The sequence below is a fragment of the Salvia hispanica genome, chromosome 3, assembly GCF_023119035.1.
Source record: "Salvia hispanica cultivar TCC Black 2014 chromosome 3, UniMelb_Shisp_WGS_1.0, whole genome shotgun sequence".
In the NCBI taxonomy this organism is placed as follows: domain Eukaryota; kingdom Viridiplantae; phylum Streptophyta; class Magnoliopsida; order Lamiales; family Lamiaceae; genus Salvia; species Salvia hispanica.
The window spans coordinates 46,866,304-46,893,720 of NC_062967.1; the positions used below are offsets into that span (position 1 = coordinate 46,866,304).

The following is a 27,417-nucleotide window of genomic DNA, read 5'->3' on the forward strand; positions in this document are numbered from 1 at the left end:
AACAGCTTCTACGATTGCGTATAGTTCCTTGTGATATGTTGAAGCAAGCTTGCATCTCTGTCCAAGCTTCTTACTAAAGTAGGCCAATGGGTGACCCTCCTGGAGTAGAACAGCACCGATGCCCAGATCGGATGCGTCCGTTTCGACCACAAAGGGTAGATCGAAATTCGGTAAGCGTAGTACCAGAGCTTCACACATTGCGGTTTCTAGAGCTTCAAAACTTTGCGACGCCGTGTCTGACCAATGAAAGGCGTCTTTCTTAAGGAGTTCCGTTAGTGGTGCTGCAGTGATGGAGTAGTTTTTGACGAATCGCCTGTAGTAACCGGTGATGGCCAAAAAACCCCGGAGCTGTTTGATGTTCATGGGGAGAGGCCAGGCATACATCGCCTCGATCTTTGTTAGGTCTGCTCAGAGCTCTCCTACGGCTATAACATTGCCGAGATAGTCTATGGTGTGTACCCCGAAAGAACATTTAGATCGCTTGACGTAGAATTGGGCGTCATGCAGCGTTTCCAAGACCTGCTGTAGGTGGGCACGGTGTTGCTCGTCATTTGCACTATACACCAAGATGTCATCGAAAAAGACGATGACAAAATGGTGCAGGAACGGTTGAAATATATAATTCATAGCAGCTTGGAATGTAGAGGGGGCGTTCGTGAGACCAAACGGCATCACCAAGAACTCGAAGTGGTCGTCGTGCGTTCTAAAGGCCGTTTTGTGGATATCATCAACATGCATCCGTATCTGATGATAGCCAGATCGAAGGTCTAGCTTGGAGAACGTCGGGCAGCATGCAGCTCGTCAAATAACTCATCTGCTGTCGAGATCGGAAAATGATCCGGCGTTGTTGCCACATTTAGAGCCCTGTAATCCACACAAAACTGAAAAGTGCCATCCTTTTTGCGGACTAATAGGACCGGGGATGAAAACGGGTTGGTACTGTGTTGTATCACTCTTTGCTTTAACATTTCTAACTCTTGTCTCTCGATCTCATTTTTTTGAAAGTAAGGGTACCGATACGGCCTTACATTCACTGGCTTGGCGGAGGGATTGAGGTGTATTCTGTGGTCCCATCGGCGCGCTGGAGGGAGTGTTGAGGGCATCTCAAACACCGATGCAAACTGGTTGAGGGTGTGGCAGAGTACAGGGTCGGTAGGCTCTGGTTGAGAAGCGGATGGAGCTGTTGGGGAGGTGATAGGGAACACCTCAAAGAGCTCCAAGTCATGGGCATGAATGATAAGAGAGAACAAGTGGTGGTATGATATTGGTCGCAAATCAGCCCCATCGCCTTGCAGCTCTATAGATTTGTTGTCAAGCTCAAACTTCATAGTTAGGCTGCGATAATTTTTAGTGACATCTCCCAGATCCTGAAGCCATTGGACACCCAAAATGATGTCGGGTCCTTCCACTGGCAGTACGAATAGATCAATAGTGAACTTGTGGCCCTGCAAAATAATAGGTGTACCCAAACACACATAAGAGCATCGCAAAGATTCTCCATTTCCAACGAATACGCGAAAGGGTTTAATGGAGTGCAAGGGAAGACTTAACTTTTCAGCGATGGTGGGCTTTATAAAATTATGCGAGCTGCCACCATCGATCAGCACTATCACTGTTGCGTCGTTGATCAATCCCTTGAGCCGGATGGACCGCGGTCTGATCTTAGGACTGATAACGTGCACACTAGAAACGTCCCCTGTAATCACCATATTCTCAGCATCGTCATCAGAATCTGCGGCAGAACCGGTGCCAGTTGTATCTTCATCGTCGTCTACACCCATGAGGGCATAGAAACGTGTGTTGCACACGTGAGAACGAGAGTATTTCTCGGGGCAATACCAGCACAGCCCTCGCTTGGTTCGGTCCTCGCGTTCAGCGGCAGAGATCTTGACAATCGGCAAGTCAGTAGGTGGTTGACCTTCTTTGTTTGGTCTCGGAGATGGTTGGACATGCTTTCCAGCAGGGGCGGTATTGTGACTTGAGCGACCACTGCGGCCGGACCATGTAGATCGCTGTTGTGCGGGTGAAGAACCCGCGGTGGTCATCGTGTGGCAGGCTGCTAGTTGTTGTGCCAATGCAAAGGCTTCCTGCAGAGTATTCGGGCGATGCGTGAGTAGTTCCTGTTTGATAGGAGCGTTGAGCCCTGCGATGAATAGTGAGGTAAGTGTCGCGTCGCCGACGTGAGAGACCTTCTGCAGATAGGACTCAAAGGTGGTTTGATACGCCTCGACGGTGGAGGTCTGTTGCAGCGTTGCGAGGCGGCCCACATAATCTTCATAAAGATCCAAGTCGAATCTTTGTTTAACTGCCAACAAAAATTCATCCCAATTCTTGTCATCGACGTTGTCCTCCCAGTAACTCATCCAATCGGCAGCCGGGTCATCAAACAGAAACGACGTCAAATAAAGACGATCCGCCAAAGGTGTGAAGTTATGGTTATAAAACTTCTTAATCTTGCGAATCCAACTCGTAACATGGTCTCCGTTGAAACGAGGGGCATCCGACTTGAGTTTTGGATGTGACTCGGGATCAAAACCAAATGGTTTGACGGTTATTGACGGAGGGAACTTCCAACCGCGAGATGGGGACGGGGAGGGTGGCTGCCCAATTTGGATCGGAATCTGTTGTTTGATCGCGGCTGTTAAATCCGTTAAGGTTTTGTCCAAGGACTTGTTGAGAGCCGTTTGTTGTCGGGCAAAGTTCTCCTGGTCGAAATTGTGCGTCATCACCGTCTTCTCTGTTTTAGCAGCACGCTGCTGTTGGTTGTACAACATCTCGTCAATTTCCTGTTGTGTGAAGTAGGACCAAGGCTCGGTGTCGACAAGGGCGTCATCAGTATCGGTTGGCATGGTGTTTTTTTTTTTGGCTTTTGTAGGGGCGGGGGAAGAGGACTCAATATAAAGCACCAGTTGATACGGTGAGAGTTCCACCCTATCGCCGGCGAGGGCGGCTGATTAAGCGTGAGACGGCAAGTTTGTTTGAAACGTGATTGTTGTATGAGAAGAAAGATTTACCCTAGTTGAGGTGCTGGGGTTTGTAACGAGGGTGAGAAAAAAGATGATCTTTATTCCTCAATGACTCGATCTATGAGAATTCCACAATTTATAGAATTCCCCCTACTTGATTCGGACTTACGACTCGGGAAAGAATCAAGAAGAAAACCCGAGAAGATTGACTCTTAAAACAAAATATCCGCAAAAATTAAAAGATAACAAAAAGATTACAATCAATTAACTACTGGAATGTGTAATCCTTGAATCGTGCAGGGCGTGATCTTATCCTTTTTGGGTAATCTTTTTCAGCTGGGCCGACTTGTGGGTTAGTTTGTTTAACTTGATCGGCCTGCATGGTAGTGTCGGTGTGTTGTTGGGCCGAGTCCCTTTCACCCCTCCACTGCCAAACTCCGTGGTTCCCGAGCCAGGCTTCCGATGCAAGATATCGCCCACCTAACTTCGATGCTGAATCATCTTTTTGCATCTCTATGCCAACAGACTTGGTGTTCCAAATGCGAACCTCAAAATAGGCAACACCATTATTAAGAGAACTACTTAAGGAAAAAAAGAAAAAAGTTATAGTACTACTATCAAATTAGTCAATTTCTGGTCAACCACATGACTTTAAAAATAATACTCCATTCGTCCGCCATTTTAAGAGCTTTTTTGACTCGGCATTTGTTTTTAAGAAAATATTTAATTTTGTGAAGAAAGTAAAGGGGGAAGATTGAACTGTAGGACCTATTAAAATAGTAGGAGTATTAGTTTTATATTAAATTGTGAATGTAAAAATTGATTAAATATGAGATCTGCATATTAAAAGTTAAATAAAGTACTCTCTTTGTCCCATTAAAGATGACCCACTTTCCTTTTTGGTTTGTCCCAACCAAGATGACCCATTACTTAAAATGTAAACCCCTTTATCTCTACTTTATCCTCTCTCTCTTACTTTACTCTCTCACACAAAATAAAGTTGCATAAAATCTTGTGCTGCCCAAGAAAGGGCTATCTTCCTTGGGACGGATGGAGTATATGATTTATAAACCATGGAGAAACCAAAATGATAAAATGGAGGGAGGGATTTATATCTCCGTATCCCTTTACACGGTTTCCTTCAACGCGGATGTTTGATGCCATAGAGAAGGCAAGAAAAGCCAAGAAAAGGGCTTTTTACAAGGTTTTTTCTTTTGTTTGATAACATGGAAAGAATTCTTGAGGCACGAGGAAATTTGTTAGGCACCTTGTTTACTTTCCTCCCATTTTGGGCGGAAACTAAACTCTTTGGGCAAGATACCCAAGTATGCCCTTCACATCCTTCACCCTAATCTCATTTTCTCTCTCGTTTAATCACAGTCGTCTGCCCTCTGACCCATTCTCTCCTTCGTTTCTCTACTCCGGCATCGGTGGTCGATAACCTTAGACCACAACCGTCCCATCTCTCTCTCCCTCTCTCCCCATATACCTGCAATGCTCGATTTCAGGCGGTGGGGCGTGGTCTTCCAGCGACAGTGAGCGGATGTAGCGGTCATTTTATTGCGCAACAGATCTGAGTCTCGTCGTCCTCTTCGTACTCCGAACTGATCCCCTTGGTTTCCCGGCGAACCATGGCCTCTTCCTTCTCCGTCCTTTTTTTTTTTTTTTTTGGCAATTTTCACAATTTGGTGAGTAATTTGGTGTGGGCAACTGCCTACTATGAGCCTCTTGTTTAATTGTTGTCATGCTCCATTCATCGCCGAATTGTTGTGGGTGTTAGAGTGCTTGGGCAAATTTTTGTGACTTGAGGCAACTGAAGAAAGGGGATGACCAATTTTGACACTATTCAACGCAGTTTCTAGAATTGTTGCCCTCCTTGTTCTTCAATTTTTTTTATTTACTTTTTGGAGTCTTGTGCTTAGGATTTTAATTAAGGCACCGATGAAAAAAAGATTAGATGTTGGCATCTTGTTGTTTTTTATTGGTCGAATTTTGTTCTTGTTTAAATATCCTTCAATACTTCACTCATGTTTTCTGGATAATTATTAATTAATTAGATAATAATTAGTAGTGATTTTGATAATTTAAAGTAGTAGTGAACTGATGTAAAACAAACATCTGGTGAGGGATAAAAGTGAAAGTTCACTATTTATCATGGTGCCAAATTGAACTTATCAAACGCAAAGAAAAGAAAAGCTTTTTCGAAGAATTAAGAATATATTCTAAAATCTTTTCTTGAGAAACATTTTACCATTGAAAAGTATCAAACATACAGCATAGTAGAGAAAACCGTGAGTTTCAAGAGTGATTTTATGAAATCCGAGATTTAGAGGAAAAATCCGAGATTTTAGTTCTTCCTACCAATCAAAGGTTTATATATATATAGGGGCATGTTAGGGTGCCACCACCCCTTAAAATAACACCATACCACCATTTCTAGCCAATCATTTGTACACGTGGGCGAATAATAAGCTGCCACGTGGCAAAAAAAAAAAAAAAAAAAAAAAACCAAAAAAGACGGGCAGCAATATGCTGGCCTTTAAACAACAATTTTTCTTGAACAGCAATATCCAACACGTTGCAGCAATATGTTGGATATTGCTGTGTAGCGTTTATAATATTGCTGTATAAGCGTTGTCACGTTGTCATTTTAAGGGTGGTTGTCATTTTAACACAAACCTTATATATATCCTCTATAGTATTTATGAAATCTATTCATTCACGGTAGTTTCATCATGAGTATGGGAAGAAATTGAAACCCTCACATTCACTTTTTTAAGATTAAAATCGTAATCTTTTCAATCTCAACTCTTCAAAACTAATCTCTCTGCCCAATAATGTTTAAAGTCGAGCAAATTTTGGAATCTGAACAAAAACTTAGAATTAAAAGTTTGCTGCTTTTTTGGATCTTTGGCAGGTGAAGCTGCAGGTTTGTGCACAGCTTGGCTGTCAAGAACGTGTTTGATTCGACTAGGGAAGTGGGAAAACGCTTTGGTTAGTTGTGTTTGGAAACTGTGACTGTGATTGTGGGGATTTACTGGTAATTCTCTTACAAATTACAAGCATTTATGAATTTAGGATATTGGTGGAGCATGATTAGATTTTGGGCAGACCTTTTGATCTATCTATGCTCTCTTGACTGTGTATTTCTATGCTGAATAATACAGGAAATCATAGAGATATGAATGGCACACTATTTTCTGTTACAAACTTGGTTACATTTTGATGAGGTGGAATTCAGTGACAAGCTGTTTGAATGTGTTGCCTCACTCACACACTTCTTAGAGAGAGATGTTGAGACCCATTGGACTCCTGACGACGGACGTTCCATCAGTCCATGTTTAAGCTCCAAACACAAAGTCCTCGTTGCTGGCTTTATAGGGCGTGAAATTTATCACGAAAGACATCTTTTTCCCCTGTCTGTTTGAAGCTGAGTTCATTCGGAGTGACTGAAATGTATGCACCACCTTGAAAGTCTACTTCTGCCTTGTAACAGCTAGCCCTTCCCCATAATATGTAACCGTTCTACGCACTGATATATTCCCTTTCAGGTCCTAGACTCCAGTTGAAGTCATAGGAGGATGTTGTGGTGTTCCTGCAGTATGTGGTCTCACCAGTGAGGTTCTTCAGCTGACCAGGGTTTGCACTGGTGCTGCACAGGAAATCAATGACGTCGCTGCTGTCAAAATCATAAATCAATCCGGGGTCGACTACTACAGCCGGATTGACATGCCCGGATCCATAGTCGAAAGGTGAGGCTTCAGTGCCATTTGGATGTCTTCTAATCGAGCTCCTAACATTGTCGTGAGCTGTTGCTATTTCAAAATAACAGCAAAGTGGACAGAGTTAGAACATGAAGCGAGTCGTAGGCTTTGTTTAAATGTTACCTGTTGTCATTATCGCATACTTAATCGCTGCAGGGCTCCATGAAGGATGGACGGATTTGACGATAGCAGCAAGAGCAGAGACATGAGGGCAGGACATTGAAGTGAGCGAGATTATTATGTTGTCGATTGATCTTCCAGCCATGTTAGAGTAGCCAATGGAGACGATGCTGCCAGGACGTTCATGCCTGGCGCTGTTATATCCAGCTGAAAATCAAAAGGTGAAAGAAATGAGTTTTTGTTGCTTCTCCACTTGCTTGTTTCTTAAAACTACTTGCAAACACGTGCTTTGATTGATGACATTAGGCCCTGCAGATGTGAACATTGCTATCTCGGGAGCTGGTTTAGTCGGCTGAACTGTCACTGTCTGGGATACTCTAGCCACTGATTTATGATGTTTAGATGCACGAAGCTCGAACTTATGGTTCGAAACCATGTATTCTTCAAACTTTCCTGTTTCTTGAATGCTGATTATTGTGCCTGGGATTTCAAACTGAAATGATATGTCTGCAGCTAGTGGATCAACCAGTATTATCCCATACCACCCGCTTGTTTCACATTAGCAGCCTTTTCGTTTCGCGAATCAAGTATTTCTTCGAGCGTGCAGACAACAATCTTCCCCTTAACCAGAGCCGGATCTAGGTTGTATGCTCTTACAAAAGCTGGAAGATAAAACAGAATCTGGCACTCGAAGATTCAAGAACGAGAACAAGGAAAGTATCTCGCATTTGCACAGGGAATCCAGGCTGCGGCTGCTTCCCGGCCACCAAACCGTAGAAGCTGTTCATCTGGAAAGGGTTTATGCTAAAACCCTTCAAACAAGCAAGACTTGATATCAGAAGCTTGAAGAATGACAAATATTATTTAATCAATATAATGTTTATATGATTGATTACCTTTATAACTTGTGAATTTCCTAGATATGTATTACTCTGTATCTCGCGATCCATGGTGCTCGCTGCAACAGTGAGTATCCAAGGAGCGACATTGGTAGCAGTTCCAGGGAGAAAGCTGTTACCAGCTGATGCAGAAACAACCACTCCTTTCTGGAACGCGTGAAAGTTTCCAATGGAATTTGCATCTCCGAAGTAGACAGACTGTGGCGAATCTGGTCTGAGCGACATTGATATAACATCCATGCCATCACTGACTGCATCATCCATCGTGGAGAGGATGTCTGCATCACTACAGAAGCCAAACCACCAAACCTTGTAGATTGCCAGACGAGCTCTTGTCGCACCTCCTCTTGCAGTGCCTTTCCCTATTCTGTACAAGCTGACGTTGGGAACCACTGAAAAGTGGCCTGAAAGAGGCATTTTCTGTAGCAAAACACGGATCACATATATAGAAACGTGTAAAGGTGGTATGGTTAGGACTTGCTGATCTAATATAGTTCCACCTACCTATTCATTACTGGAACTCCAGTTGGTGATGTGATTATCTATTCAGTCAAAAGCATTTACGAAATTCTAGCATCGTCTTGGATTTTGCGTATCCATCTCTCTCCATTTATTTCCGGGGCATGGCGTGCACATTTTTTGAATGCTTCCATTTATTTCCGGGATTGCTTATTTATTTGTGTAAAATTTTTTTCAGGGAAATGGTTGCCTATATTGCTAATACTTTAGTCTTCATCTTAAGGTAAGAATGCACTTTACCATTCTTATATAATTATTATTCTCATCATCTTCTTTTTATTTTTGGCTCCATGTCCCTCACCAGTCACAACTATATAAGTCAGTAGAAATTCGAAAGTTTTAATCTTTGAAAAATAGGTTGATTGCCAATTGGGGGGTGTGGTCAGTGGTACCTTCTTTTAAGGGGCGGATTGTTCAGATAAACCAATGAGAGATTATAAATGCTGACTGGTGTGAAGCTTTTTATGGGGAAGCCCAAAAGTAAAATCACTCAAGCTTGCGCTTCAATTTTGACAACATAATACCAATGTGGAGTCCTGTAATTGTTTAAGTTATTGCAGGCTGGCGAAAAATTCGAAAGAATCAAAGGTCCTCTTAATTCTTCTTGTCCCTTAGTGACTAATGTTTGTTTTACTTGCAGGAGGGAGCTGCAAAGGTCTCGGCTGCCACCTTGTTGTCTCGGGCCGACGGGCAGTCGGGAATGGGCCGTGATTTGGGCCTAAAACAGAGGCCCGAAGTGCTCATTTGAACTCTTACATTCTGTTTCTTTGCTTCGTGTATTTTGTTTGGAATTAGTTCGATAGTTTGTTGTGTGTAGAAAGATATTCGAACTTCTTTAGTCCAAAATAAACCTCTTGTTTCCCCTTTTTTATATACATTTTATCAAAGTCGTTTTTGTTCGTTCAATTTTTTACTTTTTAACTTTTATTTTCTTTGCGAACTAACACATTGTGCAATAATAAAAGAGGGTAACGAGCTCCATTCATTTCAACGAACAAGAAAGTGACATTTCTCTAGTTTTGACAAAACATAAGGGAAAAGGGCTTTAAAAAGAGCAGGTATTACACAAGATCAAAATTTCAAAATTGTGTGAACTTATTCATCACCACAACCACATTCAAAGCATTGGAGACTAATCTTTGGCAAAAAATGCAAGTGTAAAAAATCAACAAACTAAGTCCAAATAGATATGTGCAGGTTTGATACACAAAAATTTAGTACATTGAGTCAGCTTAAGTGGCAACAGCTTCATGGTGGTCTACAAATCAACCACTGCAGTCAATGCCGGGTCGGGTTTCTCGAACTTGGCCTGTGTTGACAGCACCTCCACAGAGTCTAGGATCTTCGTCGTGCACGCCACGATCTCGATCAGATGTGTTGCCACCATCACAGCTGGGGATGCGTCCCGGAACTCCCCGTGGGGCCAAAACTCAGTGTCCATCACGTCCTTGAGCGTCTCGGCTGCGGCCTTCGCGTCCGCGATGTGTATCTCGCTGTACACAGACGACTTCATCGTCCGAAGCTCGCCCGCGACCTCCTTTAGGGCTAAGCCACACTCGGAGCTGATACTCGTGCATAAGTCTCGAATCTTCATCCGGAGCTCCATTGGCGTCTGCACATCCGCGACGAGGTAGCTGTTGAGATCTTTAATCTTGTAGGCGCATTCCCGGGTAGCCGACCCGATCACGAGGTACTGGTCCCATGGGTGACAGCACCGGAACTTCTTGTGCCTCGGCTCCCACTGCGCGTAATTGACCTGCACGAGCAATTAATTTAGTAAAAAATGAATTTCAAGCACTATATCTAAATGTACTACTCACCAATGAGTTCTCCTTGCCTTTATATTCGAGTACACTCTTGTAATCTTTGAGTGCCTCTATATCATCGTCGTGTGATTCTTGGAAATACACATCGCCGAAAGCTAATACAAAGAGAAACAAATAATTAGTACTATTAGATTAATAAAACATTAAATGTTATTAAAAAAATCTATTACCTTCTAGATAACGGGCAAGTCGGTCAATGTTGTCGGCGGTGCCTACATGGAGATCTTCGCCTGCCCAAGTGGGGAAGACGAAGATGCAGATCAGAATGGCCACGATGCCGGCGACCCAAATAGCGATGACGCGCAGGCACTCCCCTTTGAGTGTGGTGTCATCTGGATTCCATGACACCATTATCACCGTGAAACTGGCCATGAATGCTGAAAAGCACTCATCGAACATATCCTTGACTTTTGGAAAGAACCGGCAATACGTCGCGATTGTAACTGCAAATTAATTAGAGTTTTGTATTAGTGCCTAGCGAATTTATTTGAACTAGCATTAGTGGACACCTATTATTAACTTGTTGGCCCACTATATTGCATATGTCTATTTCTAACTTTTATTTTTGTTAACAGTGAGGAAAAAAGATAAGAAAAGGCAAAAGGGAAAATAAAAAAATGGTGACGTGGCTAAGTTGCTAAATTGGACGCCATTTACCATATATAGAAATTAAATTTAAGAGCCACTATATATGGAGTAATAAATGTACGTACCTATGAAGGTGACCGACAGCGCAATCACGACCGAGTATTTCTCCGTCAAAGCGGCCGAATGGTGCATCCCAAATCCCAGTGCAACTCCCAAACATGTCGCGAACAACCGGTTCAGCCCTTTCGCTAGCGTGGCTCCTGCAAAAATTGTTAAACACGGAGTACTAAGTAAGACCAACTGCATGCATGGGTCACGCAAGATTGAAATGAGAAATCACTTACCCACGGTGTACTCGAATAGGGACAGGACGGTCGTGATGCTCAACAATCCATCGACGCCGGATGCCTGGAAGAAGACGCCGTGGTAGTGGAGGAGACCGAGAGCGCCTAGGGCTAACCCGACTTTGAATGCGTGTGCTACTCTCCTCGGATCTTCCTTGCCCAGTTTGTAGGCTTCTTCTCCGATTCTCCAGAACCCTTTTGCTTGATCACCCTCCATTTTTGAAGCTTGGATGTTTACTTGGGTGAGAGATGGAAGCACAGGGGGAATGTACGTCGGCAGGGGCGGACACACGTACACAGAGGGTAGGGCTGAATCCCTTACCAAATAATGCTACTGGAGAACAAAATATCAGGGATGAATAATTGTACGGGGCTGAAAATTAAAGAAAAGGAAAACTAAGAATCTGCTATAACAATGGCGGAAAGTGTAAGGAAGAAGAAGAAGAGTCAGTGGCACATTATATTTTTTTGATTTGTATTTTTTAAAAAAAGAGACCGACTTTTTAAAGTGGGCACACGTTTTTGAATTTAAACCAGTGTTTTTATGTCAAATTTGAGTGCAGTAGTGGTTGAAAATAAGAGACAAATCTGGTTTTACTTTATTGTAAAAGTTGCAGAACCTTCTTTATTCTGTACCATCCTAGTGTTCTAGGTTTAGGGTTTAGTATTCTGTACCATCCTAGTGTTCTAGGTTACATATGATTGAAACTGATAGCTTTTTTATATCACAGATGAATTTCGAGGAAATAGTATGAATGTGGAGGCATCTCATGTAGAAGGTCAAAGAGGAGGTATAACTACAGAATGTAATGCGCTACTGTGCTTTACTACTTGAAACTACTTGTATGTAAGGGTTCTGCAGCGTTATGAACACTTCCTCATTACTCTTAATAACACTAGGTAGAACACAGCTGATTCTCCCCAACTGGGAACAGAAAGGAAGAAGTTCTTACCGTCCAGGTCTTGCTTCAAGCAATATCTCTGGGAGATTAAATGCTGTAAGCACACTCAATTTTGTCTTGGGCACATATGCCTTGATTTCCAACCACTGTTTGACCACAAACACACTTATTCTCTTTATATGACCCTGATCTTGATAGGAGGTGTATTTTGTTTTGTTGCTTATAAGGAATTGGCCATTGGGAGCTAATTGACCTTCACACTTTTTTGTTGCTTAGGTTTCCAATTACCGAAATATATAGATATTCTGCTAATTTAAATTAGTTTTGTTCCCACAAATGCTAATGTTGCCATGTTCTTGTCATTATCTATTTTTTTACTGGTAATCCTCCTGAAATTCTGATCACCATCTATTTTATAATACTTGGCTTTTGCAGAGGCAATGATCTAAAGGCTCAATTTTTATGCTTGACATGTGCAGTCTATGGCTATGCGAAACATTTTCAAACCATAATAACTTTTCAAAGAACTTCCCTAGTCTATCTATGTTCAGCTCTTGAGGGTTCTGTTATCTGTTCTGACTTGTCTAATTAGCTGCTAGTATATTCTATAAGCAGCTTGAATGCTTACTGGTCAAAATTTTGTATGATTGACTGTGATGTTCATTCACATCTTCCGTGACAGAGAAGTTATCCTTCAACTGATGAAAACGAGTCAGTCTCTGCTACTGATGAAGATACTATTGCTGATTTGGTACAGCAACATGATCAATTTGTTGGCTCAATGAGGTCTCGATTAGGCAAACTGCAGGTATTTTGTTGTTGTGTTATCTTAATATCGATTTTATTCCTTATAATGGCGCTGCATTTCTCAATAGATTCAAGTAGAGAGTTGCCATTTTATGCTATTAGAGTTATCATACCATGGAATAGAATTGCTTGTTCATAATATTTGATCAGAACTCAGAAGCATTCTGTGGGGATGTTAAGTTCTCACATTGCATTATATTAAACCTCATGTTACCATAGATAGACCAATGGTAGTTTCAGTTATTTAGAAGTGCTAGTGATATCTCAGTGCTTTACTGCTAACTGGATTTAGCACATGCTGCACATCATGATTACTTCCTTATTTTCCTGCCAAACACTGCCTTTCATGGCTTCTAGCAACTTAGCTCACTCATTATGCACTATTTCAATTCAAGGTTTCTACCCTTTTGAATTAAATGCTTGAGATATCCTCCGATAGATTCTGGATAGTAATGCCTATCTATTTTCTTTGAGATTGTTGTAGGTTAGAGTGACTAAATTCTATACAATTGTTGATTGTGCTTGGTTTTCTTCATGGCCAGATAGTCCTTAACTACTGGCAGAGGCATGATATAAGAGGGGCTCTTGGTGCAATCAGCAAAATGGGTGACCAAAGTGTGAGTATTATACTGATATCTATGATTAATGGATGAATAATGAGAACTGTTATGCATCGAACAGATTACTCATTCTTCTCTTTCTAATCCTCCTCATGATGCAGGTGCTTGCGGATGTTTCAACGGCTTTTCACTCTATGCCTACAAGGTTATGGTGATGTTTCTTGGAAACTTTATCTTCTTGCAGTTGGTGTCGTGTCTTGTGAATAAGAGCACGGACAGATTCTGGTGGTCTTTTTAAAACTGACAACTTGTAATCCTGTAGGCATCAAGATATTGCATTGGATATGCTCATAAAATTGGTGAGAGTATTTGGCTCTGTGATTTACTCTTCACTGTCAGCACCTGCATCTGGCTGGTTCTTCTTCATAACTCTCTTTAGCTTATTCTTGCAAATTGCTGTTCCATTGCTACTATTATAATGTATGATTGTCATCTTAAAACTATCTTACCATTGCTTTCTTTGGCTCAAGGCTGGAGCGTTGCAATCTCTGCTATGTGGAACTTGAGAAATTAAAATGCTCCCTTCCAGCTCTTTCAACGTACTATGTTTTTCTCATGAAAATACTGCTTCAGGTTGATACAAAATCCCAACTTCTGTCTGCTGTTTTGTTTTGCAGAAGAGGTGGTAATATCGCCAAATCAGCACTGGAACTGAATCTGGCGCTTCAGGAAGTTTGAGTGTCTAATGTTCACACTATATCAGCACTATACAGACGGGGCAGACGGAATTGCTTCCAGGGGACTGCAGATTCTGAATTGAAAGATGATAGTGCTTGTAAATTCGTGCTCAGAGGGATTATTGACCTGATTCTTTATCTTAACTTAAAGTTAGGTAATGGACGACCTGGTGGCTGCCACTGAAAACAGCTAGTGGCTGAAGCTTCATCAGTGGACGCAGATCCATTCTTACTGTTTTGTTGTCTTAACCCAAACGTCAACTTGGTATTCTCGAGTGAAGATGAATTGGTTGTAGTTTAGAGAGATTTGTGCAGACATGGGTCCTATCTAAGGTAGCATAGCTCTTTGTACTGATGAGCTGCGCTCCAGTTGAAGGGCATAGAGCAAGTTTGCTTTGTATGATGTAAGAGTGTTTTGATATGCAAGTGTTTTTGACTAAGAAATATATGCTGTATCCTAGAGCAATAACCTTACCAATCTCCTAAATATATATAGAGTGCTTTATTGGCCTATATTTTGTTTTGTTTTGTTTTGCCTCATTAGCTTAGGTGTGTAACATTGCCTTGTAACATGGATATATTTTGTGAAATTCATGTTATTTTTTTTCCTTACTTTTGTCCGATCAATGTGACCTTGGCATAGATTTGAATGTAGTTTGAAAGTTCTTACAAATTGATTCTTCTTTGCTTGATTGATGTGTTATTGATATTTATTGTGTGAGACCCCTTTTTTATTTGCATTCCTGTACCAATTTAAAATAATATATATCTGTAATGCAGGACTAAATAAAGGAAAATGTATCATAAATTCAGTTGAAAAAACTTTGCAGCATAAAGTGGATACAATAATCTCATTTTATAGTTTTGTAGAAATCATAATTAACTTGTGATTGATTTGGAATGTTCTTGGCATCTATTTAAGCAATGATAGTGATCCCTCAATCCCAAAAACACACGAAATTAATTAGCAATAATTTGTTCCACACAAATGTTTGTGGGAAGCCCTTATTCAAAGCAGCTATTATTCAAGATATCCCTCAAGATATAGGCTTGAGTATGTACATCTTGCATGAATGAGAATCCACTGTTCCCGTCAATATATCCACAAATCTTTGCTTCAATGTCTTGTGCTGCCACAAGTCTCTTGCCACCACAGTGCTACTCGGAGGGATGCCGATGGTTAAGCAACACCAATGCTACTCTGAGAGGAGAATAAGTTCTTAGACTTATTGTCCAAAGTTTGACTCTCACCCTCTACCATTGTCCAACTTATCTTGAAAAGTTGCAAATGAATTGATAAGACATAGTAAGTGATATGTCATGACATACACACATCTTCCTAAAACAAAGAAAGAGATTGATATTACCTCATTGAAAATTGAGGTGAAAATGGTGCATATTATTTACCGAGGACAAAGCATGAGGTGATAAGTGGAGTACCATTTAGCATATGAGTGGCAATGGAATATGATGCAATATTATCTACTCAAAAAATTAGGGAAATTCAACAGTGTTAATCATCACAGCTAAAACTCAAAATCTCTTCGGCGCTGCTCATCTGACTCAACCAAGCAAAGTAATCGAACATAGTAATTCTGCAACCAAAAACCAAAACATTACTATTAGTTACACATATTGTACCTGTATATTTTGGTAAAAAAAATAATAAAAAATATAAGTATTTACCTAAATGCATGACACTTTTTCCTTTCATAAGGATCCAACAAGAAGGCTAGGCCTGCCTTGAGGAATTTCTTCACAAACACAATCATTAAACGTTAGATTACGAATGCATAGCACTGAAGCAGATATGGAGTTTGACGATCACCTTGAATATCTCATTCGCTGCAGCAGCATTGTCTCCTCTGTGGTAAGGGACGGGGCAGTGTGGCTTGAGCCTAAAGCATTGCTGAGCATCTAACAGAGCATTAATGCTTTTATGCGTGCGTGCTTCCCACATGCTTCGCGTTGATACCCATGTGGCGTTAGATGGATCAAGATGAGAAGCCTACGCATCACATATAGCATTAACATGGCAAAGGAGGAGACAACCAACTCACTAGGAAGAAGACAAGTTTACCATTCTATAATGAAAGATTGCTCGGTAGTAATTCTTATTGCCCGCATCAAGCAACCCTCCAAAGTCTATTACACTCAAGCGCTTTGTCAATTTCTCCTGACTCTGCAAGATATGTAATGAGAGATCAAAGTGTTGATGAGTTGTGACACAATGAAAAAGTAGTTTCAGACCATTTTTTTATATTCTTCAGAATGAGTGTACTCGATTATGCCATCAACAGTCCAATTCGGATAATGTGCAAGCCGTTCAGTCACTGGAAACAAAACCTCCACAGCTGCACGATTATGCACCAAAGCAGCTTCCTCAATCGGTCTATGTATATCCTGAAAGTCGTCATTAGCTATACAAATAAGTGTCCTGTTGATAACATCAGGATGAAACAACAAGATCCAAAGAAGGTAATAAACAAAGGGAAACATAGAAATTGACTTTGTCAGATGAATTTGGATCTCCTTTAGCTTTAAGCAAATACTCAAGAAATTTTGTGTCGCCTTCTTTTGCAGCACATTGCATAGGACTTAATCCCGCAACATAAAAATTTGGGTCTGCTTTACCCTGCAAAGAGATTTCCATTTGATTAAATCCACTAAACATGGAATGATTTATCACAAAACAACATACTTCAATCTCTAACAGAATTAGACAAGACAGGCATTTCCATTCCACCAAACATACCTCAAGCAGCAATTTCAGGCATTCAAATGAACGAGACTTGACAGCACATACAAGAGGGGTGTCCACAACTGCACAAGAAAAATTTGGCTGCAAAATGGAAAGCAGCAAAGGGATTGATCTCGCAAGATTATATCATAAGTTAGTACAGTAAGTCAAAAGATCATATCAGTGTGTTTGGCTAAATAAATCAATCCCTTATCTATATTTCTCAAACCCCAAGTGGAACCAGTTAAAGTTAGTACAAGAAACAAAACAAACAATGATTTAAACAAGATTATTATCAGCAAAAAGTGCAACCGAAAGTTTTGCTTGCCCACATTTGCGCCATGAGACAAGAGAGACTTGACAGCCTCAACATTTCCACGAGAAGCAGCAACTTGTAAAGGTGTTCTGTCTACAGAATCTGTCTCTATATGAGCACCTTTTATCCGCAACAATTCCACAAGCTCCCTATTATCTGAAACAAAACCAATCAATTAGAGCTTAAAACACTACTACTAGCATTACAAATTTACAACTACCACAAAACTACTGACTGTTTAGAGCTGCATAGTGCAACGCAGTGAATCCCTCAATATTTGGAAGACTAATTTCAGCACCATGTTTGACGAGAAACTCCACAATTTTGACATGTCCCCTTTTGGCAGCTTCTGTCAGAGGAGTATCCCCTGAATGATTCAGTTTATGGTGTTAGTATACAATCCCTTTTGTTCTATTCAAAATTAATAAGAGTATTAAAGCACTGCCTGTTTTATCAAAATAGCATAAACATCCAAAGAAGAAGCGAGAGAGCAAAGAGAGAGAGAACTCTTGTAAGTCAAGACATCAATATCAACTCTGACGGTGTTTATCAAGAATTTGCAAACATCAAAATGTCCGATTCCAACCGCGTGATGCAAGACACTCCGGCCAGTGGAGAAATCGCTATATTGATCGCATATCTTGCGGAACTCCCACTCATCAGCAAACTTGTTTCTAATTGCTGCGAAATCAAGAATCAGACATTCAAAAAATCAAGAATACATAAATCGAGAAAAAGGTCTAGAATTGACAAAAAAAAAAAAAGGCTTAACCCTTAAGTTGGTAAAGGTCTCCACTTTCACCAGTTTCGATAATCGATGCACCTGCAAAATGCGTTCTTGAAGCCCCACACATACACACACATGGATCATGAAGTATACACGAAAAGGGTTTTCAAATTAGGTTACCAATTTCAGAAGAAGAATCCATGGCGCTCAATTCCTTAGAAATCTGTGCTTTCCTATTTTAACCGCAACTAGAAAATTAAGTTTTAATTTATTATTGTAAAAAGTAATTATATTAAAGTATAATACTATTAAAAAATTAAGTTCTCATGCATGGCATGGGTCATAAGATGCAATTATGAGAATGGTGGTGAAGTTATTTCTGTCTTAGTAAATCTTAAATAAAAGCATATTGGCCATAAAAATTTGGATTTGCTCGCGTGTTGAGGATAATTAGCTTTTCTTTCTAAGGTTATGTTGTTCTTCTATTTCTATCCAGCATGAATGAATGTGTTATGTGTGTAATTAGATAGACTTGGTAAGTAATGGTCTTTGCGGTCTTGTTTATAATCAAACTTATTGTGTTCTTAATATTGTTTCACTTGGTTTTATTGGTATATTTATACTAGTAAAAGTGCTTGTAAATAAACATTGAAGGAGTACATGAAAACTTTGATCCATTAAGCAGATGGAGCAACACTTGTTCAAGTCTCCCCCTTCCCCGATGCTAATCTTCAGAAGCGGTATCCCCGAGATACCCATGCAGTTAATGATGCCTCTTTCTCCAACAACATACACGCAAGTGTAATTCATGTGCATCTTCAAATCCACATTCAGCTGGACGTACTTAGGTAGCGTTTTGTTCGTTCCAATTGCTGCGGCCACGTTCGTCCACATAAGAAGGTTCGCGTTGCTACACATGCGCTCGTTGTTTGGGAGACCAGTGCCATGTGTCGCGCGGATACGCTTGTCTCCTTTAGATGGTCGCGGATGGCTTTTCCAACTGCCTCTTGTACCTCATCCTGCGATAAGGATTCTCGGAAGTTGACGTGGGCGTCAGCTTTAGTGTTGCGTGCCATTGAAAGGGAAGGAAGAAGCCGTGGCCCGGCTCCGGAATAGGCCTTTATAAGATGATTGGAATCGTCAGTGCAGAAGTAGATGTTGAGATGAGGAAATCAATCGCCTGGAATTGTTTTTCTATACTCATTCCCACGCTAAGATTAATTATCATCATATTGGACCTCCAGTTTCAATAAAAATTGAATTTCGCAACATAAAATAGGAGTTTGCCTGTTTGTTATATACTTATATTGATTTTGCATAACCCGGTAGATATTAAAATTAAAAAATCACAAATTGATTTATCTATATCTCTAACTATTAAAATTTTCCCTAGTATATCCCAATTATACTAGTATCTATTTTCAAGGATAATTAACATCAAGGATAGCCGAAAATAAAGGACATCGAGGATAGCCGAAAATAAAGGAGTTAGTTCACTTTAATTATTTATATTTTACATAAATATACTTCTTGGTAAATTAAGATGGGAATATATTAAGATTTTAACATTAAAATCATATGCCGTGTTTTAATTTGTTAACTAACTATATTTATTATTTTAATATTTAATTAACACATCAAAATTACTAATATAATCTTATTTTAGTTGTGCAAAATTTGGTTGTTTATCAATACTCTAAAAACTTGAGTCGAAATCAATCCATTTTGGACGGCTCTGTCTAAAGTTAACGGTCAACGGCTGTTTAGCCGATTTCGATCGAATTAAGCATTTTTTAAAATTTTAAATTATTTTAAAAATAAAATTATTATTCTGAACAAATTAAATTAAAAATCAAAACATTCATCACGCATCTCTCTACTTTCCCCAAATCAAGTCAAAAGGGAATCGCAAAATAGACTCTCTCTTTCTATTCTTCTATCAAAGGGAATGGTGGTTAAGTTATTCTTCAAATTCTATATAGCATGAATGAATGTATGTAATTAGAGAGACTTGGTAGGTAATGCTCTTTGCGGTCTTGTTTATAATCAAACTTATGGTATTCTTATTATTGTTTCACTTGGTTTTATTGGTAAATTTATACTACTTGTAAATAAACATTGTAGGAGTAGGAGTACATGAAAACTTCGATCAATTAAAGTTGTAATAAATTCTCAACTTATTGGTGGTATATCGAGTTCAGAATCGGTGCACATATCACTTTTATATATATTGTATGATTGTATCTAAAGTTTAAATCTTTTAAGATAAACATGAAAATGTCTATTTGACTATATTCTTATACAATGTATTTAACGCATATTTCAACTGTAATATTTAGAGTGAGCTTCAAATTTATCCTTAATAAAATGAAGTTTGCATTTTTTTTTATAATTTTAAAAAATTTGAGTAATATCACCACACATCTTTTTTTCCTATTTTGACCATAATCCATTATGAACATAATATCTTTTTATTCTCCAATGAACCCACTAGGGACACAATTATTTTATGCCGAAAATTCTAATAAGATTTGGATTTTAATAACTGAAGAAATAAATAGATGTATTTTAAAATTGTTGTATACTAGTACTACTTAAAATTTAAATGATATTATTCCAATTAATTTGATATTTATTTATTTAAGAGCTATTTTTAAAAAATAAATATAATAATGAGTATTATTCCAATTGATTTTTAGTTGTGAATTGTGGAGGTAACATAATAAAAAGTGTGGACAAATTTTTAAAATTTTTATGAGTGAATATATTTTAAATTTAGTATCTCAAAGCGGATATTTTTAAAATCCACTCAAATTAATATACTATATGCATTAATAAAGCTTTTATTGAGCTAGAAGAAAGAAGAAAGATGCAGCTCGATTGATTCCATGTGACAATAGAGTTATGGTTCAATGTTATATACTCGAAAAAATTGGGGAAAATTCTATAACTCCAAAATCTCTTGGGGGCTGCTAATCTGAGACAACAAGGCAAAGTAATCATACAAAGCAGCTCTGCCACCAAAAACCAAAACAGTATTACAAAACTGTAGTATATTTTAGAAGCAAATAAAAAAATGAAAATATTAGAATTTGTATAGTTACCCAAATAGGCGACATGTTTTCTTCTTGTAAGGTTCCAATGAGAAGGTAAGGCCTGCAATGATGAATTTCTTCACAAACACAACCATTAATTGTTAGATGATGAATTGTTATGGAGTTTGATGATCACATTAATACCTTGAATATCACATCAGCTGCAGCTGCAGCAATTTCTCCTTCGGGGTTAGGGACTGGGATGGGGCCGGGGACGTCTGGCTTGAGTTTGATCCATTTCAGAACATCTGACAGTGCATAATTGCCTACACCCATATGTGCTTCCCACAGGCTTCGCTTCGATATCCATTTGGGGTTCGATGGATCAAGATGACTAGCCTACGCATCAGAACATAATTACTTACAACGTATGGCCAGGGATGAGATGATCAACTCACTTAGAAGAAGAAAAATTTACCTTTCTATATTTTAAGATTCCACGGTAGTACTCCTTATTGCTCGCGTGCTGCATCCCTTTGAGCTCTAGTTTAGTCAAGCGCATACTCAGTTTCTCCTCACTCTGCAAGATATGTGGTGAGAAGAACGTTGTAACTTTAATTGAAGATCAAAGTGTTGTTGAGTTGTACACAGTGAGAACGTAGTTTCAGACCTTTGTTTTAAATTCTTCAGAATGAGTGTACTCGATTATGCCATCAACAGTCCATTTTGGATAATGTGCAAGTCGTTCGGTCACTGGAAACAAAATCTCCATAGCTGCACGATTATACACCATAGCAGCTTCCTCAATCGGTTTATAGATATCCTGAAATTCATCATTGATTCATTAGCAATACAATAAGTGTTCAGTTGATAGCATCAGGATGAGTTAAATTCTTCAAGTGGCAAAAAAGATTAAACGAAAAGTGATTGGTCTGCAACAAGAGACTGGGGTTGAAGATATCTAGAAGATGAATAATAACTTAGCAAAGAGATGGACACATAAAAATTAACTGTTTCAGATGAATTTGGATCTGCTTTAGCTATAAGCAAACGCTTAAGAAATCTCGTGCCTTCTTCTTTTGCAGCAAATCCCAAAGGATTTATCCCACTGAAATACAAATTTGGGTCTGCACCAGCCTGCAACGAGAAAGTACTTGTAAACGAGGAACAGAGCTAAAGAAGCATGAGAGATTTTCATTTAAGTAAATGATCTATCACGAAAACAAGGAATTATTTATCTAGCAAATAGTCATTGTCATGATCTCAAAATCAAGACATCAATCTCTAACAGAAACATGGACAAGACATGGGAAAAGCAATTCAAGATACATGTAAACGAGGATCAGAGCTAAAGAAGCCTGAGAGATTTCCATTCGAGTATATCGTCTCATACGAAAACAAAGCATAATCTATGTCGTTAACACAAAACATACCTTAAGCAGCAAATGCAGGCATTCAAATGAGCGAGACTTGACTGCACATACTAGAGGGGTATCTGCAAATTCATAATAAAAAGATGGCTGCAAAATAGAAAGCAACAAAGGGATTAATCTAACAAACAATGATTTAAACAAGACTATGATCGACAAACAGTGCAACTGAAGGTTGTGCTTGCCCACATCTGCGCCAAGAGCCAAGAGAGCCCTGACAGCCTGAACATTTCCACGAGAAGCAGCAATTTGTAAAGGGGATCCCTCTGCAGAATCATTATCTATAAAAGTTCCATGCAGCAGCAATTTGTCCACAACCTTCCTATCATCTGAAACAAAACATAAACTACTATCAGCAAAGACTTTCACAGCATTACAACAATTTGTCCACAATCTTCCTATCATCTGAAACAAAACATAAACTACTATCAGCAAAGACTTTCACAGCATTACAACAATTTGTCCACAACCTTCCTATCATCTGAAACAAAACTAATCAATTGGAGCTTATAACTCTTTTACCAAAGACTTTCACAGCATCACCACTACAAAACCGCTGACCTTTAAGAAGTGCATAGTGCATCGCTGTCAATCCCTCAGTATTCGGAAGATTATCATTGGCACCCTGTTTGATGAGAAACTCCACAACTTTGATATGTCCCCCTTTCACAGCTTCTGCCAGAGGAGTATCCCCTGAATCAGTTTATGTTGTTAGAATACATTCCCTTTTTCAATTCAAGAATCATATCAAAATAGCATAACTATCCAAAGAAGAAGCGAGAGAGAGAACTCTTGTAAGTCAAGGCATCAATATAAACTTTGACGGTCTTTATCAAGAATTTGCAAATCTCTAAATGACCAATTTCAGCCGCGTAATGCAAGACATTCCGGCCAGTGGAGAAGTCACTATATTCATCGCATATTTTCCGGAATTCTAACTCATCAGCAACCTTTTTTTTAATTGCTGCAAAATTGTAAGTATCAGAATCAGACATTTAAACATATCAAGACTACAAAAACTCAGAAATCAAGAGATAAAAAGAAAAAAAGATCACCCCAAAGTTGGTTAAGGTCTCCATTAGCACCAGCCTCGATGATCGCTGCACCTACCATTTTACTAATTGTAATTGATGCAACCCAAGAAATTGAAACAGAAAGGGGTTTTTTTATCAACTTACCAATTTCAGAGGTAGAACTCATGGCGATCATCTTCCAGAAATGTGATTACTCTGCTCCACCTTGTTTATCGATTGCCACCAAAATGTTCAAGGAATTTCCATTTGAGATTTTGTTTTTTGCATTTTTATTCTCCAAAAATTTATCTTCTTCAGTTCTAGTTGATCATTTTCTGTTTGTATCTATCGTTTTTCTTTGTTCTTTTCGTTTTTTCATTTATTTTCTTTTTTCATTATTTAAGTCAATTTTTTCATATCAAAATTCTTATTTTTATACACCTATGGCTATATGTACCAATTAATTCAACAATAAAAAAGTGACAATTACATCAATACCAATTTGGAATAACACAAAATCTAATTGTTTATATTTTGAGTGTTGACCTAATGATAAATAGTTGATGTTCGATATCAAACATTTTGGATTTATCATTGAAGTCATCATAATGTAGTCTTTAAATTTGTATTCATTTATTGATAATAAAAATATTTTATAACTAGATAATATCTTAAAGCTCTATGCCTCTGCTTATGTATCTTGATTGAGCTCTTACCTTATTCTTGTTTAGACAAACAAGACCAAGTAACTCCAAGTTAGATTTGATAACCTCTCATTCATTCACCCCCGGGGAAACACCACCCCCGGAATCCTCAACCACCTCACATCCACAGACGAAAGAAAAATGTCGGAGATACTGCCAACGACCACGGGGCTTAAGATACTCGAGGAACTTTAAATTTTAAATTGCGGAGGCAACATAATAAGAGTGGACAGTAACTAAAAGATGCAGCACCATTGAATCATTATTCATTCAATGTCAACAACCAAATTGAGGTAGTGATAGTATCTGGATTTCTAATTGTTTATTTGAAGGAAAACATGAATCAAAATGTACTCCTATATGAGTGTGACAATAGATTTATGATCCATTGTTATCTACACCACGAATTCTACAACTCCAAAATCTCGAGGGGGCTGCTCATCTCACACAGCAAGGCAAAGTAATTAAACAAACCAAATCTGCCACCAAAAACCAAAACACTATCAGTTACAAAAATGGCATATTTTAGAAACAAAATGAGTATGAAAAATATCAGAATTTGTATAGATACCCAAATGCACTACATTTATCTTCGTTGCTAGGATCCAACAAGAAGGCAAGGCCTGCCATGAGGAATTTCTTCCCAAACACAATCATTAGTTGTTAGATCATAGATGATGAATTGGTATGGGGTTTGATGATCACATTAATACCTTGAATATCACATTAGCTGCAACAGCATTTTCTCCTCCGTGGTGAGGGACGGGGAGGTCTGGCTTCAGTCTAATCCATCTCAGTGCATCCATCATAGCATAACCGCCTGAACCAAAGTGTGCTGACCACAAGCATCGCTTTGAAACCCATCTCGGATTAGATGGATCAAGAACACTAGCCTACGCATTAAACATATTTACACACAACACATGGATCAAGAAGACTAGCCTAAGAAGAAAAAAAGCTTACCCTTTTATATTTAATGATTGCATTGTAGTAATCCTTATGGCTTGCGTCACGCATCCCTGCGAGCTCTAGTTCAGTCAAGCACTCAGTCAATTTCTCCTCATTCTGCAATATATATGAAAATCGAAGGTTGTAAATTAAATACTGAAGATCCAAGTGTTGATGAGTTGTAAACAATGAAAGAGTAGTTTTAAGACCATTGTTTTAAATTCTTCAGAATGAGTGTACTCGATTATGCCATCAACAGTCCAATTTGGATAATGTGGAAGCCGCGCAGTCACTGGAAACAAAATCTCCACAGCTGCACGATTATGCACCATAGCAGCCTCCTCAATTGGTTTATAGATATCCTGAAAGTCGTCATTATCAATTCAACAAGTGTCCAGTTAATATCATCAGGATGCAACAGCCGAAATATAAGGAAACAAATGCACCAAGTTCATATTCTTCGAGTGGCAAAAGATTATGTACGACAATTATTTTGGTTTAAAGAAGGATGTTTGCAACAAGAGACGAGATGCGCTGAAGATATCACTAGCAAAGAAAGGGAAACATGGAAATTAACTGTTTGAACAAAATTTGGATCTGCTTTAGATCGAAGCAAACACTTGAGAAATCTTGTGTCGGCTTCTTTTGCAGCAAATCCCAAAGGACTTAACCCACTGTCATTCATATTTGGGTTCGCTTTAGCCTGCAAAGAGAAAGTACTTCTTAACCCATATGAATACACAGAAGTATGAGAGATTTCCATATGAGTAAATTGTCTAAAATGAAAACAGGGAGTAATTTATCAAAACAATAGGCATCAATTTAGACCAAACATACCGCAAGCAGAAATGCCAGGGATTCTAATGAGCGAGACTTGACTGCACATACAAGAGGGCCGTCATCAACTGCAGCATAAAAATTTGGCTGCAAAAATGGAAGGCAGCAAAGGGACTAATGACAAGATTATCATAAGTTAATTCAAAAAATATATTGTTAATACAGCAAATCAAAACCCAAGTGAAATAAGTTATTACAAGAAACTAAAAAATGCAGTCCTAATAATGCCATGACAAAACAAACAATGACTTAAACAACACTATCATTGGCAAAGACTGAAGGTTGTGCTTGCCCACATCTGCATCCCAATACAAGAGAGACTTGACAGCCTTAAGATTTCCACGAGAGGCAGCAATTTGTAAAGGTGTTCCATCTAAAGAATCTTCATCTAACAAAGCACCTTCTGCCACCAACAATTCCACAAGCTTACTATTATCTGAAACAAAACCACTCCATTAGAGCTTATAACACTATTAGCAAAGACTTTGACAGCATTACAGCTACAAAACCACTAGCCTTTTAGAAGTGCATAATGCAACGGAGTCGATCCCACAGTATTTGGAATACCATCATCGGCACCCTGTTTGATGAGAAACTCCACAATTTTGTTATGCCCCCCTATCACAGCTTCTGATATAGGAGTATGCCCTGAATCAGTTTATGGTGTTAGTATACAATCCCTTTTGTTCAATTCAAGAATAGCATAAATATCCAAAGAAGAAGCAAGAAAGAGAGAGAACTCTTGTAAGTAAAGGCATCAATATCAACTCCGACGCTGTTTATCAAGAATTTGCACATTTCAAAATGACCAATTCCAGCCGCGAGATGCAATACAGTCCGGCCAGTGGAGAAATCACTATATTCATCGCATATTTTCCGGAACTCCCACACATCATTAACCTTTTTTCTAATTGCTGCGAAATTAAAAAAAGTATCAGAATCAGACATTGAAATAACCAATAATAAATCAAGAAAAAAGACTTCACCCTTGAGTTTTTTAAGGTCTCCTTTAGCAGCAGCCTCGATGATCGCTGCACCTGCCATTTTTACCAATTGTAAAATGAGTTCTCGAATCACATACGCATAGATGCAACCCAATGAATTGAAATAGAAAGGGTTTCGCAATCAACTTACCAATTTCAGAATTGGAATTCATGGCGATCAACTTCTTCGAGAAACGTGATTACTCTCTTAACTCCACCTTGTTTATCGATTGCCACCAAAAATGTTCAAGGATTTCTTACCATTTGAGATTTTGCTTTTTTGCATTTGTATCTTCCAAAAATTTCGCTTCTTCACTTCTCTAGTTGATCATTTGAAAAGAAGTTGATCATTTTTTCTTAAGTTGTCATTCTTTTCGTTTTTTCATGTATTATCTTTTTATCTTTAGTTACTTAATTGTTTTAAATATTAATATTTTTATCAAAAATTTCAATTTTCTATCAATTACTCCTTATTGAAAATCCCAATAACAATTAATCCAACGATAAGTTGGATTAATAAAGTGTCAATTACATCAATATGCATTGGAATAGTACAACAAAATCTACTGCCTGTCAACAGAGAAACACTTGATAAAGTGTTATTCTAGTGGTGAATGGTTAATGTTTGAATGTAAAGATTTTATATTTGAGT

The 27,417-nt window shown here is 38.8% G+C and overlaps 6 protein-coding genes and 1 pseudogene across 11 annotated transcripts; 1 reads left to right on the forward strand and 6 right to left on the reverse strand.

Moving 5' to 3' along the window:
- Positions 1–767: 767 nt before the first annotated feature.
- On the reverse strand, positions 768–2,849 carry LOC125210353. Its single transcript, XM_048109914.1, has one exon. It carries the CDS (start codon positions 2,847–2,849, stop codon positions 768–770), a length of 2,082 nt encoding a protein of 693 aa, XP_047965871.1.
- A 3,297-nt stretch (positions 2,850–6,146) lies between these two features.
- LOC125210355 lies at positions 6,147–8,166 on the reverse strand (annotated as a pseudogene).
- Positions 8,167–9,526: 1,360 nt separating this feature from the next.
- On the reverse strand, positions 9,527–11,243 carry LOC125210356 (aluminum-activated malate transporter 2-like). The gene is made up of 5 exons (XM_048109915.1): positions 11,027–11,243; positions 10,808–10,942; positions 10,265–10,537; positions 10,089–10,189; positions 9,527–10,024 (listed from the first exon to the last, which is right to left on the reverse strand). Exons 1-5 carry the CDS (start codon positions 11,241–11,243, stop codon positions 9,527–9,529), a joined length of 1,224 nt encoding a protein of 407 aa, XP_047965872.1.
- Positions 11,244–11,441: 198 nt separating this feature from the next.
- On the forward strand, positions 11,442–14,536 carry LOC125210358 (katanin p80 WD40 repeat-containing subunit B1 homolog KTN80.4-like). Its single transcript, XM_048109917.1, has 9 exons — positions 11,442–11,472; positions 11,758–11,817; positions 11,927–12,024; positions 12,611–12,736; positions 13,278–13,352; positions 13,457–13,500; positions 13,618–13,710; positions 13,826–13,894; positions 13,973–14,536. Exons 1-9 carry the CDS (start codon positions 11,442–11,444, stop codon positions 14,031–14,033), a joined length of 657 nt encoding a protein of 218 aa, XP_047965874.1. The 3' UTR covers positions 14,034–14,536.
- A 427-nt stretch (positions 14,537–14,963) lies between these two features.
- On the reverse strand, positions 14,964–18,046 carry LOC125211428 (ankyrin-1-like). Of its 5 annotated transcripts, XM_048111211.1 has the most exons (13): positions 17,996–18,046; positions 17,861–17,911; positions 17,596–17,769; positions 17,324–17,455; positions 17,105–17,244; positions 16,788–16,874; positions 16,542–16,667; positions 16,283–16,435; positions 16,113–16,214; positions 15,861–16,040; positions 15,719–15,786; positions 15,400–15,627; positions 14,964–15,305 (listed from the first exon to the last, which is right to left on the reverse strand). In XM_048111211.1, exons 1-12 carry the CDS (start codon positions 18,015–18,017, stop codon positions 15,546–15,548), a joined length of 1,317 nt encoding a protein of 438 aa, XP_047967168.1. In that variant the 5' UTR covers positions 18,018–18,046; the 3' UTR covers positions 14,964–15,305; positions 15,400–15,545. The 5 variants fall into 5 exon arrangements, with proteins under 5 accessions (XP_047967168.1, XP_047967165.1, XP_047967167.1 ...); XM_048111208.1 differs by having other exon boundaries at positions 17,861–18,000; XM_048111210.1 differs by lacking the exon at positions 17,996–18,046 and having other exon boundaries at positions 14,964–15,367; positions 15,473–15,627; positions 17,861–17,957.
- Positions 18,047–20,674: 2,628 nt separating this feature from the next.
- On the reverse strand, positions 20,675–23,666 carry LOC125211713 (ankyrin-1-like). Of its 2 annotated transcripts, none has more exons than XM_048111618.1 (12): positions 23,459–23,666; positions 23,336–23,386; positions 23,071–23,244; positions 22,842–22,973; positions 22,470–22,609; positions 22,284–22,370; positions 21,862–21,987; positions 21,521–21,673; positions 21,329–21,430; positions 21,055–21,249; positions 20,920–20,971; positions 20,675–20,792 (listed from the first exon to the last, which is right to left on the reverse strand). In XM_048111618.1, the coding sequence occupies exons 1-12, from the start codon at positions 23,487–23,489 to the stop codon at positions 20,788–20,790; spliced, it is 1,248 nt and encodes a 415-aa protein (XP_047967575.1). In that variant the 5' UTR covers positions 23,490–23,666; the 3' UTR covers positions 20,675–20,787. The 2 variants fall into 2 exon arrangements, with proteins under 2 accessions (XP_047967575.1, XP_047967574.1); XM_048111617.1 differs by having other exon boundaries at positions 20,675–20,829; positions 20,920–20,987; positions 23,459–23,663.
- A 564-nt stretch (positions 23,667–24,230) lies between these two features.
- LOC125216024 (E3 ubiquitin-protein ligase mib1-like) lies at positions 24,231–27,124 on the reverse strand. Its single transcript, XM_048117625.1, has 12 exons — positions 26,917–27,124; positions 26,769–26,819; positions 26,523–26,696; positions 26,299–26,430; positions 26,079–26,218; positions 25,783–25,869; positions 25,523–25,648; positions 25,155–25,307; positions 24,961–25,062; positions 24,711–24,890; positions 24,569–24,636; positions 24,231–24,476 (listed from the first exon to the last, which is right to left on the reverse strand). The coding sequence occupies exons 1-12, from the start codon at positions 26,936–26,938 to the stop codon at positions 24,407–24,409; spliced, it is 1,305 nt and encodes a 434-aa protein (XP_047973582.1). The 5' UTR covers positions 26,939–27,124; the 3' UTR covers positions 24,231–24,406.
- Positions 27,125–27,417: the final 293 nt, after the last annotated feature.